The sequence below is a fragment of the Charadrius vociferus genome, unplaced genomic scaffold, assembly GCF_000708025.1.
Source record: "Charadrius vociferus isolate BGI_N301 unplaced genomic scaffold, ASM70802v2 scaffold282, whole genome shotgun sequence".
NCBI lineage: Eukaryota > Metazoa > Chordata > Aves > Charadriiformes > Charadriidae > Charadrius > Charadrius vociferus.
The window spans coordinates 2,462,769-2,484,655 of record NW_009647731.1 but is presented as its reverse complement, the minus strand read 5'-3'; the positions used below and the strand labels follow the sequence as shown (position 1 = coordinate 2,484,655).

The following is a 21,887-nucleotide window of genomic DNA, read 5'->3' as shown; positions in this document are numbered from 1 at the left end:
GTCATATTTATTCCCACTGTATTTCTATGTACAAATATCTAGATTTTAAGTAAATTAATTACGGTAAAAGTCCTGGTAAACTGTCTTCCCTGGAAGTATCAGTGAATTCACTTGTATCTAAAATACATATGTAACAGGCCGACCTTTTCAGCACACGATTTATTTTTCAGCTTCGGATTCTGAATCTCACTCTAAATTGTGCTAATGTAATTAAAATCTGAGTCCTGCTGTTACAAATAAGCACTGACTAAGAACTCTCTCCATACACCAAAATGAATTGCTAATTTCCAGATTTTAGATTCATACTCCTGACCAAATGACTCAGCGTAGCTCAATTTTACAGTGACAATTTCCTAAAAGTCACACTCACAATTTACAAATTAGTTTTGAAACGGAATAGTTATTACAATAGTGACAACCCAGAATAAATGTGATTGACATACGATCTTTTCATAAAGCCAAGAAAAAAAGTAATTTCAATAACTTTTTGAAACAAGTAAAAGCATTTAAAGTAGAAAAAATACCTACCCACAGATTGTTTTCATAGTAGAAAGCATCTAGGAGCTTAACAATATTAGGATGATCACAGGAAGCTAAAATATCAATCTCAACCATGTAATCTTCAAGTTCTTCTTCTGATTTAGTATCGATCACCTTTGCAGCAGCCAGTACTTTCGTTTCTTTGTTCTGAGCCTATAAAAGTCACAGTAAACATACATGTGTGAATTTCACCACCAGAAAACTGTCACCAGCAAAACCAACCCCAACAAAAACTCCTGTCTTGACATTTCTGTACTACCTTCCTGCCTTTAGTTTGCTCCTCTACAAAAAGAGAATCCCTGCATAGTAAAGACTAGATACATTCTAGCAGAAAAACAGTTTAATAACTTTTATCGAGGTCAAGAAACAGTGAAAGACAGGAATATAAAAATGCTTAATTCTCGTCACATTATTAAAACCATCATACAGTCAACAGCTTAGGGTCGTTACTATTTTGTACTCCTAAGATGAAGTTCTGTGCTGCTCCTCAAAAAACTACCTATTAACACTTGGCCAGAGGATGAAGTAGCCTCCAGCCTCTCCGTCTGCACGTCCTTGCCCTTCTGACACTCCCCACGTTGCGGCAGCACAGCTGTTCGCAAAGCCACGGAGAAAACCAGATCCTCTCCCAGGTATCAGTAGGTTACGCTCTTCTCCAGCCAGGGGCTGTATTCAAGCTCCCACGCCAAAAAAGCTGCCAAGCCATCATTAAGTTGTCTGGGCATTTTACTCTCTTTGCTTCAGAAGTCTCGGAGCAATTCCACAGATAGCGCTACTCAGTGAAGTTGGCCACACCAAAAATGCTGCCAGCCTCCATTTTTTTACTCCACACCTTAAGACTGCAGTGATAGGGGCAACTGGAGAACAAGCACGATTTTGACTCGAAAAGCAAAAGGAAAACAAGATCTTGGGTACCCAAGGGAAAAAAAAAAAAGGCATTTCTGCTACGCATTTAAATATTCTTTGGCTTTTTTAAACATAACATAATGTAACAATTAGGATGAGTGTTATTTAAATAGCAAAAAAATTCAGGAACCAGTTGCTGTAAATGCTTATTCACAGAATATTGCTGAGAAACTAATCCAGCAAAACTAAGCAAGGTGAGATTATTATTTTTCTTAATATCTGGGGGATGAAGCAAATACTAAACACAGAGCCTGTATGTGTGTGTACATATAGACACACACAAAATTATACACACTTTCTAATAATTCTCTTGCAAGTTATGTTTGAAGGAATACTATAACTTGGAATTCAGTAAACTTTAACCAAGAAGGTGTATTTTCTCAAAACATCATAAAAACACTAATTTGTTAAAGCATTTCCAGTGGTTACCTTTTGCTTCTGAATAAATGAAGTTGGAGGACTGAAGTCTACTTCACCAACTATATGTAAAGACCATGAAGAAAAGGTCTAGATTTCCCCCACCTAGCTTCTGACATTCAAATCAAATTAAATGAGAAGTAGGGACACAGGCTCTCTCCAAAGCAGCAGAAGACAAGAGCCTGCAGGGGCAATTCCGACTCCTGACCTGAAGCATCACCAGGTGGTTCGTCCTGTCGCTCTGCTGCTGCGGCTGCTGCATGGGCCATCTTGGCCCCCAACCCAGCCGAGAGGAACCCAGGACACAGCAAGAATCCCCAAACCTGACTTGTGTCACCTAATCTCGTCATATTGATATCAGACAAAAGCTGATAGGAGACAGCAAGTAAGAATTCTTAAGAATGATTTCCAAGGTCTAAATATTATTATGCTCACAGCCATAAATAATTGTCTTAATGGAGCAAAAAAGAATAAAAGATTTAAAGATAACCATTTATGGTAACATTCAGTAAAACAGCAGTAACAGCAAAGCACACTCCTAAGGATAGTCCTAGCTGATTCATCTTATGTTGAGGGTAAAGGTTTTCTGTAACATTTATTTTTATCTCAATATTCTTTCCAAAACAAAAACCAACCAATCTTCCCAACCTCAATATTTGGCCTCCATTTCTTAACAACAAACATTAAGTGATTTGTATAACATTATTCGAAAACAAACTACTGAGAAGTTTTCCAACACATGTTCTAATAATAAAAAGAAAAAGGTCTGCTTAACAAAAACATCATTTGTTTTGGTTTCATGTTTTGTAGCAAGAATGAAAGACCAACCTTCCCATTCCACAGCTACACTGTAAATTAAACATGAAAGGTGAAACAGATGTCTGACTCCACAAGGCAATTAGACTTGGTAGCTTTACACGTGCAGAAAAATGGTTGTTAAAGCACCTTTCTAAAGAACTGCAATATTAACTGCAAATTTACTTTTTTGAAACATGCATGGCCACGCACTCTCCACTGCACTTTACAAGAAGGACACTTAAAAAAAATCATGAAAAAAATTCTGAAATTCATTTTTACACAAATTCGCATGTAAACTATAAAATGGTAATAATATTTAGTTTAAATAAAACTATTTTAAACTTCTACATCAAGTAACAATAACAGATGTTACTGTTTTCAGATTCAGTTTCACCTTTGAGAGAGAGAAAGAGAGAGAGAAAGAGAGGCACACTGGTAAATTAGCATGCATGATTACATGCTAGGGAGTTTGCTGCATTTATAGCGCATATATATTCTATTGACAGAGTACTTTGTATTTTGATTTTTCCCAGACCCTTTTGCTTGAAGTAACTAGAAATCTGCATTGAATAAGTTTATTTTATTTCCTCCTTGTGGTAGCTCTATTAAAACACCTCATTAAAAAACAGACATGATTATAGAGACAGTATGATTATCTTTATGAGCATCTTAACAATCATAAACAAAACTAATGTTCACCTTTGTTCTGAATTGAGATAGTAAAATTTTGTAGGTCTAGATCCAGACTTCTTCCCAGTTTTCAAAAGAAACAGCTTTAGAATGAGCATATTTCCACTGGATATTTCTGAGGATTGATGAAACTTTTTAAGTATACATCAAGTTACACTTGAAAATTAAAAAAATCTTTATATTGTTTAAACATGATTTTAAAAGTTCTTTTTGAATAAGATATTATTCATCTCCAACCCACAATTTACTCTATAATAAATACCCATCTATGTGATTTGCCATAAGAAGCACATAAAAAACATGTTCTTTTGAACTGTGTAGGAAAGAATTTTACTGTTTATGCATAAGATTTATGTAGCACTGTATTGTATGGGGGGGGGGAACCCTCTGGATTAAGAGGAACAAGAAGCATTTACAGCTTTGTGTGGGCACGTTTGTTTTTTCCAGACTTTGGCTGAAGTCTTTCTTCTACCACATAACATTCTCCAAAGGTCAGAGCAGGAGCAAAAATGTTTTTGTAGACACAGTCTTGATTTGCATATACTCATTTTGCATTTGGGTATGCGAATGCTTAAAGTAATATAACGATTCATACTACTCAGAGGATCTGCCCTTTCAAAATGTCCTGTATCAGCAGCCCAGCAGTTTCTTCTTATATTTTAGCTCTCAATTACCAATTCAAGTTATTCCAAACGCTCTGCTTAAATACATTTGATCCCACTCCCATGACAGGTGATTTAAGCTTCAGTCCTACACTAAGAAATCCAAACTGGCATCTTCAATGGTTATGGTTCAACCCTGCCTTATGTGGAGACAAGGAAGAAAGGGGGGAGAAAGATTTTTTTCTTTGCATTAACAAAATTCGATCTTTTAAAAAGATTCATCCACAATGGTTGAAAACTGAATTGGAATAACTCATTCCCCCAGGATCTGACTAATGCAATATGACACAGATAATTATTAACTAACATATGCAACAAAACACAGATACGGCAATCCTTCCACCAAATCTTCTATTTGGATTATATAAGGTTACTGCAGCAAACTTTACCTTACAGAGAAACAGTATGCACAAGGGAATAGCAAACAGTATGTTACAGCAAGGCTCTTGCAATGGGTGCCACTGTCTCATTACCAGAAAACACAGCAAAAAATATTCCTATTCTCCTGATTCTAAGATAAAGTACTTTTAGAAAGATGGATTGTAGGTTTGCATAGAACAAATACGATCTTGCCAATTAGAATTTGAAATTACTTTCTGAGCCTAAATCCCTCACAAACGGCAATGACATCTAATGCACAAAAATGTTGTATGTGTTTGAAAGCGTACCAGTGCAAGAAAAAAGAACAAGCATTTCACACAAAACTAGGACCTGTGAAATTAGTGACTCCTCCCTATCAATCTTGGGTTTTTATACAGTATCATCTATCCAAATATACGTTCCAGTGCCAGAAGCTTTGTGCAGAGACTGCAGCAGAATATGAAAAGGCAGGTTTACTGTCTGGGCACTCAGCCAAGAAGTTGCGTATTCCCTGCCATGGACAGCAGGGACAGCAGAGCCACCGTTCCGGAGTAATAGGATTACAGCTCAGAGATAACTCATCGTCTTTCATCTTTAGATGACCAATACGAAGTTTCAGCCTTGGTTGTGAGGAGCTGTTTCAGTTTCCTATCACCAGTACATGTTTCCTTCCCAACCGCGCGGCTCCCCTCCTGCGATGTGACGTGTAGACTTCTAAAACTTAAACACTATTTACAACTGAAAACTATTTACAAACGTTCAGCCAACTGGAAACAAAGCTGATATATGAGATAGAAAATTGTTCATCACCTTTCTTCCCGAGGCCTGATCGCTTTTGAGGTGTTATACAACCACGCTGTGTGTTTTGCAGGCAGCAAAACAAACCAATTAAGAAGCTCTTCCTTTCTGACTCATTCTTCTCGACAAAACTATAGTCATAATCATAGATCATCAAGGTTGCCAAAAAAGTGAAGAATATGCACATCCCTATTCATCAAAAGGTGGTTTTGCACATCAAAAACCTACACTTTTGTGTAAACCTGAGCTTGTCAGATCTAGCTCCATACGTGCTTTCGGATGACATCTGAGTAATGAGTACAGAAAAACTGTCCATGTGCAACACAAAGGCAAGAGCTGTTTCTCAGAGCTCCCAGAAAGCAGTGCATCTCAGGCTTTCTTAAACATACGAACCAAGGAAAAAAAAAGGCTATAATTTCAGATTTGAACAGCCTGATCAAATAAATCTGTAGGAAGTAGTGTGGCCTACTGGAAAAACTACACTGGACTTTGTTTTGTATAAATTTACTAGACCATAGTTCACATTGTCCTGTGCATTTTGAAACTAAAACTGCACGCCTGACTAGTATGAAGTGTTCAAACTTCTTTTCAAAACATGGAAAGGTGTTCTTTGTTAGTGAATTTTAGAAAAATAATCTATTTAATCAGACAAAAGGAAGCATGAATTCTAACATCGAATGCTGAGAAATGTAATTAAAACTACCAGTTTGAATTCAAGAGCAAATAGCTACCTCTGCAATATTAAACCACAGTTTTTATAATAAATCACAAGTTGGGCCAATGAAGTAGATGGCAACCTCCACAGTTATCTGGAAATTAAGACGATGACGCAGCCATTTCAGAGAAGCTACGTTATTTTGTACCAGTCTTCACTGCACAATCTTTGAAAATGGAGTTGCAATAAGAAAAAAACCACCAACAAAAAAACCCCAGAAAACAACAAACTATAGAGAATTTCATTTTTTTGTTTAAATGTATATAAGCTTGGTCCAAGGAATTAGACGCCAGCTAACTTCAGTTATACCAGCTAAAACTTGTCGAAATGACTGTTAGAAAAGAACTGTTCAGAAGGTAACGAAAGAAGATGATATACGCTTAAACTACAGCTGATCAACCAAAATTTTTCCCAGCCTGCACAGTGTATCTTAACTACCACTATACAGTTTATTCTACTTAAGAATAGTTTAATGCCGGGGGAAAAAAATACTGAAATAAGAGTGTAGATAAAAGTGTCTCTATTTCCTACAGGCAAGCAGTATTACCAACGAAGTGGAGCCCAGGGTTCAACCCAGACTAGTGCAGCACATCTTTATGATACTGTGGTCTGGTGCTGCCTTTGTGGCTACACTAGTTTTGGATCAGTTTCCATGACGACTTCACTCTTAACGTTATCCTTGTACTTTGTACTTACTGTGGTTCTTCTGCTTCCTCCATAGTTGGTTTCGGAGGATTCCACAAGTTATTTTTGGGAGTGGTATGGAATATAATTTTCATGTTTAACCTCATGATTCCCTTTACGTATTTTCATCAATTCTGCAGTGTTTTGCATACTAGCTAAGCAGCGTTCCCATCCTGATTCATACATTCTGTCACTGAAATCAGAAGGAATATTTATATGCCTATTTGAAAAATGCCAGGGCTGAACTGGCAAATATGTGCAAAATAACTGACACAGACCTTTAGAGAAAATTTAACAGAGGAGATTATATCAGATTTCAGTATCACTGCTCTTATTTAATCAAATCCATTTAAAAAACAGAATAAAAATAAGTAAAAATCGCTAAACATTGGCAAGAAAAATCTCCAAAATATGCTATGCTGTTTTATAACAACACATTCTTATTTTCCCTTCTCTTGTTGCGTGATAGCTCACGTAAAAGCAACAGTGAAAGCCAGCTGACAATATTGGGAAAACATTTGTAACTACAGCATTAAGTGGTGTCAGAGGTATAAGTGCAAAGGACTGGTATTTTTTTTCCTAAATTCAGTTATAACAACTGCACGTACTGCTTGCAAGCTGCATTAAAATACACAATTCTGCATTAAAATTAACTCCTATAGTTGAGAAGGGGGAGGTGTGACAAATTAAGATTTATCCCTGCAGTGCTAAGCTGCTTTGCCAGTATCTTTCATCTGCAGAGGACACTAGCAGTTGCCAGCAGAGGTTTTCTCCATTTTATCCAGCACCAGACAATGTCAGCCTCAAACTGATTTACACCTTGTCAGGAAAGACAGAGACCCAGTGTATCTTCAGCTTGGATTACAGATCTCCTACAGTTATTTATTTAGTCTGGTGTCATTAGAAAAAAGAACAACCAAACAAACATAATGCTTACTGCTTATTAATTTACAAGTTTATTTTAGTCACTATGGCTTAAAATTAAGTCTTTATTCCAGCAATAAACACACTTCTACTCCAGACGACATAAGTTAATAATGCTTCCAAGAAACATGGGATCAAGAAATAATTTTAATCTAACAATTGCTAACTGTTAGATTGACAACTTGAAGCTGTCTCTAGGCTGTTGTTTTTTTTTTAAAAAAAAAAACCACAACATTATCATGCTGCCAGGTTGAAAGTTGAGAATTTTATTATTTGCTCTCGATAATTTTATGATTTGTTTGAACACAGGACTTAAGAAGCTTGTGATTCCTTTACCTGTGAGGATTCTGTATTTTAATCTTGCTTCTAGTTATTTAACATCTGTAATAATGCTTTAGTTCACTTGAGATGAGACTTCTTTTGATAACACTGGAGCTCAGAGAGCCAGTATCACTCTTGCTCACATCTTTTCCCAGGGAGGCATTTGGAGTAAAAGCTAACTCTGTTGCTTTCTGCAAACAGGTATACCACAGAGCGTTTTGGCTTCATGAAGCACTAAGTCATTTTGTTTACTAGCACTTTACAGACTACACAGTGTACGTTCACAGATGTTCATGTATCAACCTAGAATACTTTTTTTTTTTACTTAAAAAAAATTTTAAAAAGTGGCTAGGCTAACCCACAGCTCCTCCTTACCCTGTTCTTGGAGTTAGATTACAAAACAAAATTGGGATCTCCTCCACCCAGAGCCTTTAGCCAGATCAGATGCAAGATGGCTACAGCAGTTTGGTATTCGTGTATAACAAATCAACAACCAAACAAAAAAAAGCACATCTGACTTGGGCATAGAAAATTCTGTCTTTCCAAACTGGAAGTGAACAAGTCAACAAAATAATAAATAAAGAAAAATGACAACTTCTTTGGATTTTAAGAACCCTTCAACAAAAGCCTTCTGACACGTTACTAGGGAAACTACATAATCATATAATTGAAATGTGGCACAGTCATTAAGTTAAAAAAACTTGCTGTCAAAAAAGTAAAGAATATTATTAAAAGCTCCACATTTCACATAGCAGAATGAGGGCATTTAAGGACCTGTGCTAAGACAATTTATTTTATGCATTTATTTTAGAAGACGATGGGATAGAACAGATGTAACTTAACTGTCATTTAGAGTGTATACATCTTACTAGCTCAAAAATATGGCCAGTATGGGAAAAGGTTCTGTATAATTTGATAGTGCCATGTGAACCATATTCAAGACTTGCAATGAGCACAGCTAAATAGCCCAAGAGGAAACATTAAATAAAACAAGATGAAGCATTATCACCCCATTTACTTCTTTGTCTTGCTAAAACAAACAATAAATAAAGTATACTTCATACACTTTAAGGGAAAAATATAAACTATATAAGTAATTTAAGACTCAGTATTTTACAAAAAGACACAGTTCTAACAGCGGGAAATGAAATGTGACTACATCAAAACCACATTAAAACTGACAACAACTCTTGCAAAACTATTCAAGTATATATTCTGTTGCTCCATGCACGCTCTAGTCTGCTGAGATGAAACTTCCCCTATTTCTGAAGTAAGAAAAAAGGAAGTAGAGTAGCTCTTGACAGCTTTCATAAAAAAAAGCTGTACAATATAATCCCTGTTTTTTTTAAGTAACATTGTTATAGAACCCAATTCATATGCTCTTTATGGTATCAATGTAATTTAAAAAGAACATGAAATTTAGAGGGAAGTTATTGATTCCTTATGTACATATCTTTAAAACAATTTAACAGAGACCAACTGCAAAGATAGCAGTGACAAAAAAAAAAAAATCAATATAGTTAAGCCAGTCTTTCAGCTCTCTTTAATGTAAACAAGTTATTTTCAAGTCAGTTCTACAATGAACTTTATTAATTACAAAATTCCCTATGATGATGTAGGCTATTGAATGCTCATACAGTCTGAGACTTGCCAGTAGTTTTCTTGTGAGTCTTAAGTAATGACCCTAAAGCTACATACCATCTCACTAAAACAAAGTGAAATCTTCTGACATGCAAGTTAGGAAGGTTGCCTCACGTACAGTTTATAATGACCTCACTATCTTTATGCTGCAAGTATGACATCTCAGGAGATGAGAAAGAGCCATCTGAATAAACATTTGGTATTCCTTGAAAATTGGCTATTCAAGTGCCACAAAAATAGCATCTTGCGTTCTGTCAGTAAACTTCATTCATATTCAGCACAGTAGTGGAACATGTTGCTTCTGATGTTGCCTTTCAGATTAACTGTTTTGTGATTTTTTGGTTTTGTTTTTTAATTGGTGAATTTAAACAACAAAACAATTAAGAAAACTGACTACTATGAGAAACTATATGAATGCCAATCCTATCAGCCGATTTCAAAAGACATTTTAATTTAGAAGCACGCTGCTGCTGGCAATTTTTTCCCAATTCTGGTATGTTTTTAGCACTTGCTGCTTGCTATTTTACTGATTAGTGTAATTAATTCAGAATTTACCTAACATACCAGTGACAAATACAAATGGCCACAGGAATTATTGCATTACTTGATAAAATTATCAAAACCAAATCCAGATAAATGAATCAAGATATTACCAATAAAATACTTCAACTCTCTTTCCAGAGCTTGATGCACAAAATATGCAAAGGGAGAACAGTTGCATTACTCAGACTTTCGCAACCAATGGACTTGTGAGCTTCTATCAGTAAAAGATTTCCATCCAATGTAGGAACAATGTTCCTCCTCCAACAGAACTGCTGAGTATCAAGATAAAGTTAAACACTGCAAACAGTTAAACACACAAGACGTTCAAGAGGAACTACTGTTCTTATCTCTTAATAGTGTGGCAATGTTACTTTTAATGGAATTATGAAAGCTTTATTTTGCCCATGTCCCCAAGAACGTCATAACAGTGACGAGGATGCACCAGCATAGCTATTAGAGATGAAGCAGTTTCCTCTTTAACAAGATTTCTCCCTTTCTCCCACTCCTCCTTCCATCTCATGTTTATTTTTTCATTCTTTCATTAGGCTGAAAGCTTTTTGAAGCAGAGGGCTATCTTCTGTTGTGTATTTTTACAGCGAGAGGGAACGCAGAATTCCATTCCTTTTGGAAAATTATCTAAGCCATTTCTTGCTTCACAACACTCTGCTCATTCTGAAATTCAATTCAGTTTCAGTATTTGCCTCATACAGGCGAACTTGGTGCCATATAAGTCTCATGAAATTTTCATTCTTTTCTAGCTGTTATGTAGCATACCTAAAGTAAAGCATCACCACCTGAAACAAAACTGGGAACTTAAGCTTTTAGTAAATTTCCAGTTAGATACGTCTACTTAAAAAAATTCTTCTAGCATCTATGTCAGTGATGCAAAGAGACAGAACTACTGGCCAATAACAATACCAACAGTAGCATTTAGCAAAACTGCCTTTTATCAGTACTGTTGCTAACAGCAGATGACTTACACAACAGAAGCGAGTCTATTTTTTTCTTTTGTCTTGACAAAAATCATTCACCTGACATACCTTAACAGCTTCAGAATATCGATATGCCACCTTAATGTTTCCCTTTTATAGCTATTTAAGCCAATGCTGACGCTGTCCTGTTATTTTTCCCTTGCATCAGCACTGTCACTTGTCTGGCCCTCCCGTGAGCTGGTCTGGGGAGCCAAGAAGATTACATGTACAATCAGCTTTTGAGTGGTTTAGTTCCTTGAACCAGATCATCACAGGGTTGGCAAGTACCAGATCTGTCACAAGGAAAGAGGTGGGAATGGGCATACAGTGCCAGAACTCTGGCTGCATTGACTTGCATCGTTGGAAACTGTTGTAGAAAACAGTCATGGTAAAGACCCAGCCACTCGTTATTCAAAAGTCACTTCTGTACTTACTAGAGCTATTGAAATGCACCACTTTGAGAAGATGTTATTGACTGTTTTACTTAGTATCACAGTTCCATACTGCTTTAGTGCTTTTCAGAGTTCAAAAGAATCCTCTTCATATCACACTGGCTCAAAGGTGAGGTCCCATGATGGGCCACTAAAGATTAAGATGCTACAACAGCATCAATAAATGTGGAAACAGACATCATAAATAGGAGCGTGAAGTCTGTACACTAGCTTATTTTTATATTTCACTTTTAAATGCTAGAGGAGGTGTGGGGGGTTTTTTTTAGTTAAGGGTAACACACTAAATTAACATACATCTTCTAGGGTTATTAAGCTGACCAGAACATCTAAGTTTGCTACTAAGAGACAGCTTAAAGTTCTTGCTACAGCCAAAAGCAAAGGAGGCATCTTCAGGTACGCCAGCTATTCCTGTCAATCAACAGGAAACACTTGACAGAATTCTTGTTTGTACTGTGATCCTGAAGCTTTCAGACTTCTCACCCGAGAGAGACGAAAAATAGCAGACAGTGCTTCCTTCTTTCAGGTTACTTATAAACTCGGTTAGTGCACCTTTGCTAGTAGTAAAAAGTAGTTGGAAAGGGTGAAAGAGTAAAAACAAGCTTGGCTGAACTAAGAGTACCCACGTTAGTGGAACTATTTGAGTTTGTTCTGGGGATAATTCCTGTTCAAATTCTTCTGACCATATTTCCCAGTGATGATCACCGTCTTCAGAGTGAAACATAGTCGTGGGTCAGAACCACAGGTCTGTGCCACTATCCAGCACTGGAAAACAGAAGAGTTTGCCTGAACAGTGAACTGAAAGATTTGTGGCATCTGCAGAAGTTGAGCAAGTAAGAGAATGAGAGAAGAACAATTAAAATCACAAGGGTCAAGCAGTTGTCTTAAAAAAAGACAGACTAAAAAGATTGGGCCCCTTCAATTCAAACAGGAAAAGCTGAAGGTGGGGCAGGAACATGACTGAACTTTACAGAATAAAAAAAGGCAGAATATGAGCTGAACCAAGCTTGATAGAGACAAAGGCTGTGAAGGAGCTGAGGGTTTACTGCAACATGCTAATTCTTGCTGAAGCACTCAATTGACACTTCTCCAGTAAGGTTTTACTGCCTTCAGATTACAAAGTATCAACGCTTTTCCTGCTTAGAAATGTAAGTGAAAAGTCATCTTCTGTAATGCGAAATCTAGACACGTGCTAGTGAAAAGCTTTGGGTTTACAGCATAAATCTGTGGCAGGAGAACCAATATCTACAAGATAAAGAAAGAATAAATTCCTGTGCAAAAAGTCTTGCCAAGTTATTACTGTATCATTAACAAAGTTACAATAACTTCCCTCAGAACTGTTTTCTGACTCATGGTTATGACTAAACATTTCTAGGGACAAAACCCAGCTCCTTAAAGTTCTCCTTAAACAAGAAAATCTGACAGATCTAAAATGCTGTTCAGGGAGATATGAAGGAAGTAAAAGGACAGTCTCCTCCAACTCATTATCAAGCTAGATGGATTCAAAAAAGATTCTGCCTTAGCATGGGGATTCACCAGCGCTTTCATACTAAGTAAAACAATTTTGATGTAGGCACAACTTAAGTTGTAGGGTAATGGTTGCCCCCAAAACTTCAGCAGACTGTACAGCTGCCCTTCCAGTCTCTGCTCACCCATTCATTTTCAATTACTGCATTAATGCAACTTTAGACTAACTCTTCCTAAAAACAATTAAGTCACTTTGTCACGGCTTCCTTCAGTTTCAGCTTTTCTGAAACAACAACCAACAGATTAATTTTTAAGACTGACACTTTAAGGTAACAGACACCTAGCCTTCAGTAGGAAGGAGAGATTTAGCAAATTTTAAATGCCAATCAGTAAATTGATTTGGCTATTGTAGTAGGATCCTACTTTGTCACATCTTCATATTCTTCTCCATAGAAAAGTCAGTAAAAATTAAAAATCCTATCCTAGAATAGCATGCTTCAGGTAATCAGAACCTTCTTAAAGCCAGATTTTGGGTGGAACTTGATTGAAGCACGAATTATGCTTGAGCAATTTCTTGCTCTAGGCTGTAAGTAATTAACTAAATAGAAAATGGCTCAAAAATATAAACATGGCTATGTAAAGGGGAAAAAGTTTGTGTGTTTCTCTTAGATTCCAAATCACCATTCATGCTTAGCTGTTTTACATTAACCTCTATATAGAAACACATACAATCCCACAAAATAGTGCAAACCAGTCTTAAACCAGAAGACTAAAAATAAGCAAGAAAAATCTCTAACTTTAGTATTGTAACTTGCTTTTACATACATTTAGAACCACTTTAAGAAACAGTATATCTTCCTAAAATCAAATAGGATAGTTCAAGTAGGTACATTAAATATACAAAGAATCTTCCGTTACTATTTTATTGTGAATTTTTTGCTTTAGGTAAATCTTCCATTGCATGTACTTTAGTTGGTTCGTATCATGAACGTAGAGCATATTCAACAGAAAATTTGAGATGCCAATGGAAAATTAACATTTACAGTATATCCTTTTTTTTTTTGAAGTATGAATACCATTGCAGAGTGGTCTGAGGTAGCCTACTAGCTTTTATTGAACATTACCAATTTTTATTGCTTGACATCCTTCAAACATGTTCTGCAAGTACTAGGTCTTCTTTCTCTCTAAAAAGATTCTTTTCCATTTCTGAGAGGAAAAAAAAAAAAGTGTTTCCACATGACATATATTTGACAGTTAAAATGTCTTTCAAGCATTCCATACTGTAATCATGTTATAAAGCCATTAAAAATGAATTAGAGGGAGTTACAATATGTATTTCACACGGGTTTGGAGAAAAAAAAAAATATTTTTTTTTTACTCTGTTATTAATTCAGTCTGCTTTGTTTTCTAACTGTGAATTTCATGGCTTTTCCATCACTAATCATTGAAAACTGGAACAACCCAAACACTATCAAATGAAAAGATAGCATAAGCATTGTGTTTGAGTAATTTGACAGCTACTTAAAGTAAGAAAATCAGCAAAAGAAGTGAGACAACATGAATTCATCCATTCCGTGTATAATCTGAACATAATTAAAGATTACTGGGGGAGCACAAAGAAGCAAAGATCAAAAAAATATTCATAAACAACACTTCAGGCACCAGGGTCTCAATGAATGCATTTAAGATCTCAAACCAGAGAGTTTAATTACATGCTGCCTATTTTACACAGGCGCAACTGTCATTGAAGGAGAATGATGTTTATAAGCTTATAAGATTCTCAAAACATGGGTCATGGCCCATGAAATACGTAAGGCCCATTCATAACTGCATTCAATTATAAAAAAAAAAATATCTCAAACTGGGGATTGGGACATTTGCAAATACAAACCAAACAAATTATTTCTTCAGTATTATTTATGCGGTGGTCAAAACTAGAATTTGAGTCACCACCAAAAGAAACTTGTGAACTACTGCTTTGCAACAATAGCATGTATTGTTGCTTGGAGGATTGTATTACTGGAGGACTACTTCCCTGCCAAAGATTAGGCTCAGAAGGTTTCATAGAATGGTTTAGGTTGGAAAGGACCTTGAAGATCATCGAGTTCCAACCTCCCTGCCATAGGCAGGGACACCTCCCACTAGACCAGGTTGCCCAAGGCCACATCCAGCCTGGCCTTGAACAAACCAATTTGTCTACAAAACCTGTTAAAAAAAAACATAAACCAGTACATTTTTTAGTTCTTATATCAGAGTTATTTAATTAAATAGACTGCATCTGACTTGAATATGAAGAATTATTTCACCAAGTTACAACAGCTTAAAGAAGCTTAATTCTGCGGTCTATTTGACATTAAACAGTCACATTTATCTTATGCCTGAAATCCAAAGTTTTACTCTCCAGACAAGAAACCAATAGTTCAAAGCACTTGCACAAATAGTTAGCTAAGACATATGAAATATCAGATTACATGAAAAAAATAGGAACTTCTATAAACGTAGATAAATAGAATCAAATAATTCCTATTTAGAGTTTTAAACAGTTTATATAACTGTGCTCACACCTTGGAAAAGATGACTGCCTTACCAAGGAGTGATCATGAGCATTCTATATTTATCCTCCACAAACTTGTCTGCAGTTTTAATTCTGAATGCAACAGACAGACAATACATTACTCATCAGTCAAGTATTGTGATGCTGATTTTAAGCCAAACGACTTGAAGATGTCCAAAAAGTGAGACACAAAACATGTGCTATACTTCTTCTTTAGAGTATTTCCTTGCTACAGACAAAATGGAAAGGAGATACTACCTTCTGCAAATGGCCATTTAAAACTAGAAAATTGTCTCAGTTCACAATCTACAGTTGACTTTCTTGCACTACCCATTTCCTCAGAAAACTTAGCTAGAGTGACAATAGGTGTGAAGACCTCTGTAAAGATTTCCCCTTGACACACTTCCCAGGGTTTAAACAGTGATATTGCCTTTTCCTTATCTGATTTCTTCAACTTGCTAAAACTTCAATAGTGTGAAAATAAAGATAACATTATAGAGTAACTCAACAAGCTGATCAGCAAGACTAAAATCGTTTGTCTTCTATGAAGAGTCATGCATCTTTTTTTCAATCTAAACCATACACAGCAGCCCTAAAATACTCAGGCTACTCTTACAGAAATTACTGTTCTTAGGAAGCTTTAAGTAAAGTTTTAGTTCTATTTTACTTAGACTAAATATTTAAAATTGAACATTGCCATCTTATACATTAGTCTCTTGAGAGTAAATCAACTCTCTTCTCTCTTCTGTCTACTAATGCCTCTATGACTAAACAAAGCAACATGGCATTTAAGTGAATATTATTAATTCAGATCTCCTGAGGAGAACTGCACTATTTTACTGCTCCAGTTTAATCAGAGGTCAACTTATATAGTCATTTGTGAATGAAAATAGAGTAGAACAAAATATATTTAGTATAGCAAACAATTTTAATCAAAATTGCCCAGAGTTCTGCACTTCTTCATTCTTATATATTAAAATTCAATTTAGGACATTTTCACCTGCTTTTTCTTTCCAGGTCTAGGCATATGGCAGAATCACACATGAAACTTCAGGTTCCTGAAACAGTATTTGCCTGGAAATTTTCAAACGCAAATTTATTTTCCAAGTAGTACCAAACACAGGATTTCAGACAAACTTGAGCAATATCCTTCCACAGGCAACTGTATCTTTCATACTTTTATATAGGAATGTATGTGAGTTCCAACAGTTCTAACAAATTCTTCTGAAGAATCAGTGGAGCTAATGACACCAGGGTAAAAATAGCAGACAAAACCTATCAGTGCTTCAGCTTAGATATTAAGTAAGTGGTCAAAATGTATTCCTACGAGTGTTAAATTACAGATGTAAAAGATATCCACTCTAGCAAGCAGCATGATACATTAGTATCATTATGATAACTTCAAGTTGCAATATCCAACTGCAGGCATTATTTAGAACAATGTGCTGTAAGGCCACAGAAACTAGGAAATATAAATTCTCCTTGCTCTGCCCTGATTTTGTTTTCAGGTCAGACTAATTAAAGTATTTTCCAGGATTAGAAAATAAGTTACCATGTTAGTGGTACGAAAAAAGTGCTTCTAAACAGTGACCAATTGTCACTTCATATTTTAGCATTAAAAGGAGTTAAGGCTGTACTATCATTAAGTGATGTAATTGGCCTAGTCTTATTAAATCAGTATTTTAAAATTATATTTATTCCTACCCACTGTAGAAGACATCAAGACAAAAAGAAGCTCTCCCTTAAGTCACATAGATACATTACAAGTAAGATTATTTTAAATCCAGAAACAAAAGCTTATCTTAACCGAAACAACATCATTAATTTATTGGACTTGAAGAAACACTGTTATCGAAAGTCCACTATCATTAGTCAGAGATGAGTTTGTATTGGCCACTATTGCAAATATAAGTATATATGAATAATTAACGTAGTTGTAATTTTCAGAAGATAATGCATTTGGGTAATGCCGTTCACCATGATTATGGCTAGCAGCGTCCACAGCATTTCTTCTCTGAACTTAAAGTGAAAGCAGAATACGCTTTTTAACCAAGCACCATTTAACTGCCAATTTGGAAAACCTGTCTTCGAACTTTAGATGAAATACAAATATTTGATTTTCCAAATTCCTCTAAGAATCTTCTATACACAGTGCTTCCAACATCTTCGATTCGGGGTAATAAATGAGAGATTATAAATGAGCAGAATATTCCAATTCAAACTAAGGAGCATGAATGCAATTCACAACCAGACAAATACAAAGGATTCTCTAATAATAATTTGCCAATTTCTATTAAAATATATATACGCTATATATTCTCTATATATACACATACCATACATAGATACCCTATATCTTATATAGTATACCACCACAGATATCCTGCCGCTATAGAATCTGTTCCTGCAGAAGACTTAAATCACTATATTTCTACAGATGGTACCCATAATTATCATAATGATGGCCAAAAGGCCATGAATTTCTTGGAGGAGTATCATCTCATGAAGGGCTCAGAGATGACACCAACTAAACTCTAAGAAAATGTCTTTCTGCAATGTAAGTGTTCTTATATTAGTGTGTACAATGTTCTTACTAGCAAAAGACTAGCAAATTTTGCTGAAGTACAGTCCCAGCACTTTATTTCATCTGGTTAACTTCAGAAGATATCTGCATTTTAATTAGTTATGTGCATCTGTATGACAAAGATCAGGAACTTCAGCAAGAAAGAGCCACAGAACACATTAGGCATTTTAAAGGTATGTTTTCACACCATGTGAACACTAACTTCTGGGAATTTAGAAAGCAGCTTAAAGCTGATAAAAGTCTTCACGTGGGTACTGAAAATGACTACAGTTTAAAACTTACTTATACTGATTTACCTTAAGGCAATGTGCACTGAACTGACATTTGATACAACAGCACGCTATAACACACAATAGAGTAACATGATATAATAATATAATTAATTTCTAAAGCAAAATTATTACAATTAACACTAGGAGCCTAAGATACTTCAGGGGACTGAACCTTATCAAATCAAGAACAGTTTCAACTTCTCAATCTCTTTCTCAGAAAGAAACAAAGAAAGAAAGAAAAAAGAAAAGAAAATAAAAAAGTAGTTTGAGATCTAACTGCCAAATTCTCAAAGTTGAAAACAGCCCCCAATGCTAATATTATGCTTCTTCAGTGGCCTTCAGCCACTGAAGCCCATTCAGTAATTCTAAATAACCCGTGAAAGGCAATTAAAAAAGATTGGAAAAAAAGTCTATCATCAGCAACCTCAAAATTCTCTTTATAAGGGCCATCACCCGATACTGAAGTACTGCAAGGGTCTGTAAGTTGAAAAAGGATGGAAAACTACACCATTATTCATTAGCCAAGAGTAAAAAGAAAAGAAAAAAGCCTAAAAGTGGGCTCTTTGAAGAGGCTGAAAAGGGCTAGAATGAAAAGTCCTATACAGCCATAAACCTTTGCCATCAGCAGTCTGCAGTTACATAGCTCCTCTGATCACAAGAGAGACTTGCAACAGCAGAAGAAACACTCAGAGTACTTCTAAATATTACTTAGAAATTAGTGAACGCAAAGGTATGAATTGTCAGAGCTTGTACTTGCTTGGAAGACGAGGAATGGATCACAAGTTTGAATCACATACAAAACTAGTTACCACTAGACATAGCATTTTTAATGTAAAAAATTTAATCAGCTAGGCTTCATAACACTGTCACAATCATTTAAGAGTTGATTTTGAGTTTTTATTTAAGTATTTGATAGTTTCTCCAGAAGATAGATTACACAACTAAACCACATACTTCTCTACGTGAAATCATACGGGTCCAATCTAACCTATGTTTTATTAGAAGTCCAAAGTACACAAAGCCTTGTTTATCTGGCAATTCCATGTTATCATATATCTGCCAAAACTCTGTCACACACACTCCTAGGATCTTAACCAAAGGCAAATGTAGTTTTGGCAAACGTAACTGACACAGGGTGTTGGTTTTTTTCTAAAAAACAAAACAAGAACCCCAGCACACAAAAAATTAAAACCCCCAAGCCTCCCACACTTACATTACTTAAATACAGAGTCTTCCAAAGTTCTGTTCTAGCTTATAGTTTTGATTCCAAAATTTGAGAAGGTATTGAATGCAGTTTCTCATTTGAGGTGTACATCCACGAAAGAACAACCTAACACACCCTCGCTTTCAAAACAGTTTCTTGCCAAGCATGCTCAGATGCAGGAAGATAAGTACAGTTGGTATCTGTGTGCAATCCTTGTTCTCAAAATAGATGGAAACAAAACAAATGCTGCTGAATACATGCAGTGGAGACCTTTTTAAAAAATGGGATTTTTTTTTTCCAGGAATACTAATACCTGTTAATTTTCATATGTGCTACATTCACCGAGTTTACCAGTGTAACTGCATGTGTAATTTTGACTACTACAATTTTTTAAATAGGGTTTAATTTTTAAAAATTCAGTTTCAACAGCTAACACTTTGTCATTTCACATTCAGAAATAAATCTCAAAGTGAGAAATCATATCCAAAGGGAAAAAACTCTCTTCTTGTACACAAAGTACACCGAAACGCAGAATTTACCAGTTGTCTGGCTCATACACCTTCCTCTGCAGACTACTGCTAATACAGACATGCTTACAGATAAATAAGAAGTGAGAAGAGGTTTGAGAACGGGAGGGGAAATGCGTGTGGGGGAGGAGAAGAACACATGCGGTATTGTGCCTTTGAGGCTTCTCCAGTCGTATCTATGGGACACAGCATTATATTCACAAAAAGGGAATCAAAACTCCTCTATGAAGTCTAAAGCAAAACTTTAATTGCAAATTCTGTTAGAGACATTACGTTGTTATAGCCACCAAGCTTTATCATACAGCAACTGCAAACACATTTCCCAGTCATCTTAGTAAAAAAAAACCAACAAAAACATCTCTCTTATCTTCCACACTGACATACATGAGAGCCACCATCTAGACTATGTATTAAACCAAAATCAAAATAAACTAGATGCTCTTAAAATAGAACATTGACAAATTGGTAGGGCGGGAAAAAAACACCTAGCATTCTGAACTAACTGTGGCACTTCTGCTCAAATTTACAAAGAGGTAACATCACAGAACAATAAAATCTAAAATAGTTTCTACCAAAAATAGCGCAGGTTTCATGCGCACCCAGATTCATAAACTCTCAAATGCAGTACTCTAAATATAAATGTTTCTTGACCAAATCAGCTTTCAGAAATACTGTAAATGCTATTCTTTCTCATGCTACTTTTCTAGTCTCAAGAACCTGCTCCAGAGTCTCAATTCATGTCAGTTCCCCAATTCTCTCATGCTTACCCTCCATGATGTTTTTTCCACACTATCCCTAAACGAAATGTGGAGCATTAACGTCCTTTCAGAAAGATGAAAAGTAGCTAAAGATCTGCCTGAAAGCTACAGTCTTGTCAAAAGCCGGCAGCATTATATCTATGTCATTGTACTCTGTTTGATAAATTTTAGATAAGCATCCTTAAAAACACTGCCTGTACTAGCATACTTAAAAATTTAAAGATCAAACAACTGAGAGAAGTTAGGGGACCCAACAGAGGGATTCTGCCACGTAAAGACAGAACTATTTAATTCAATTCCACATGGAACAAGATAGGAGAACGTCCATTAAAGTCGATGCAAACTCGGCCCTAGAAACTTCACATGAGGCACACAAGTCAATTTTTCTGTTCATGAGCTTCCTTCCGTACAGAAACTTAAAAAAAAAAAAAAAATCAAAGTATGAACATCGCACCTAAGAAAATACTGGTAAGACCAGAAGCTATACTGTCCACGAGTTCAAAAAAACAAAATACAGGAGAAGAGAGCGATTCAGCAACGGGCAGGGTGGAGCAGAAGGCGGGACAATGACCTAATAGGTCTTTTCTATCTTTAGTTTCATGAGCCTCTGTGGCCGGGAGGCGCCTGGATCACACGCTCAGCTCCCCAGCCGGCACACGCGGGGACTGGGGACAGGTCCCTTCTGGCAGGGGACCAGGCGGGCGCAGCGCTTACCTGCCCGGCGAAGTTCTCCGGGAACTCCATGCTCACCACAGGTATCCCAAGGTGACAGAGCTTTAGTGAGCACCGAACTCAGGAGCAATCCTACAAGCCATTTTTTAGCTACGGGCAATACTACAAGTGCCGTGAGTTGCTCGCTTGCCCTTACCTTGAACACTTTTCCGAAAGCCCCATCTCCCAGCTCTCCTATAATTTCCCAGAACTCCTCAGGGTTCAAATCCCTCTTGACGTGCTCGTATTGTTTCTTCTTCTTCTCACCACCCAGCTTGAAGATCTTACGAAAGTTGAAGAAGGACATTTTTCCTCCTGCCGAGGGAGGCCACCCTCCAGGCGACCAGGCGGCGGGCGGCGTCCGGCGGTGTCCCCCCCCGCCCGCCGTGAC

General features: G+C 36.4%; 1 protein-coding gene across 1 annotated transcript in view; it reads right to left on the bottom strand.

Moving 5' to 3' along the window:
* SLK (STE20-like kinase) overlaps positions 1-21,803 on the bottom strand; it is a 45,194-nt gene extending 23,391 nt beyond the window's left edge. Inside the window, exons 1-2 of the mRNA XM_009881542.1 lie at positions 21,654-21,803; positions 529-693 (exon numbers count right to left, since the gene is read on the bottom strand). Of these exons, the coding sequence (XP_009879844.1) occupies positions 529-693; positions 21,654-21,803 (315 nt within the window). The remainder of the gene's footprint in view (positions 1-528; positions 694-21,653) is intronic.
* Positions 21,804-21,887: the final 84 nt, after the last annotated feature.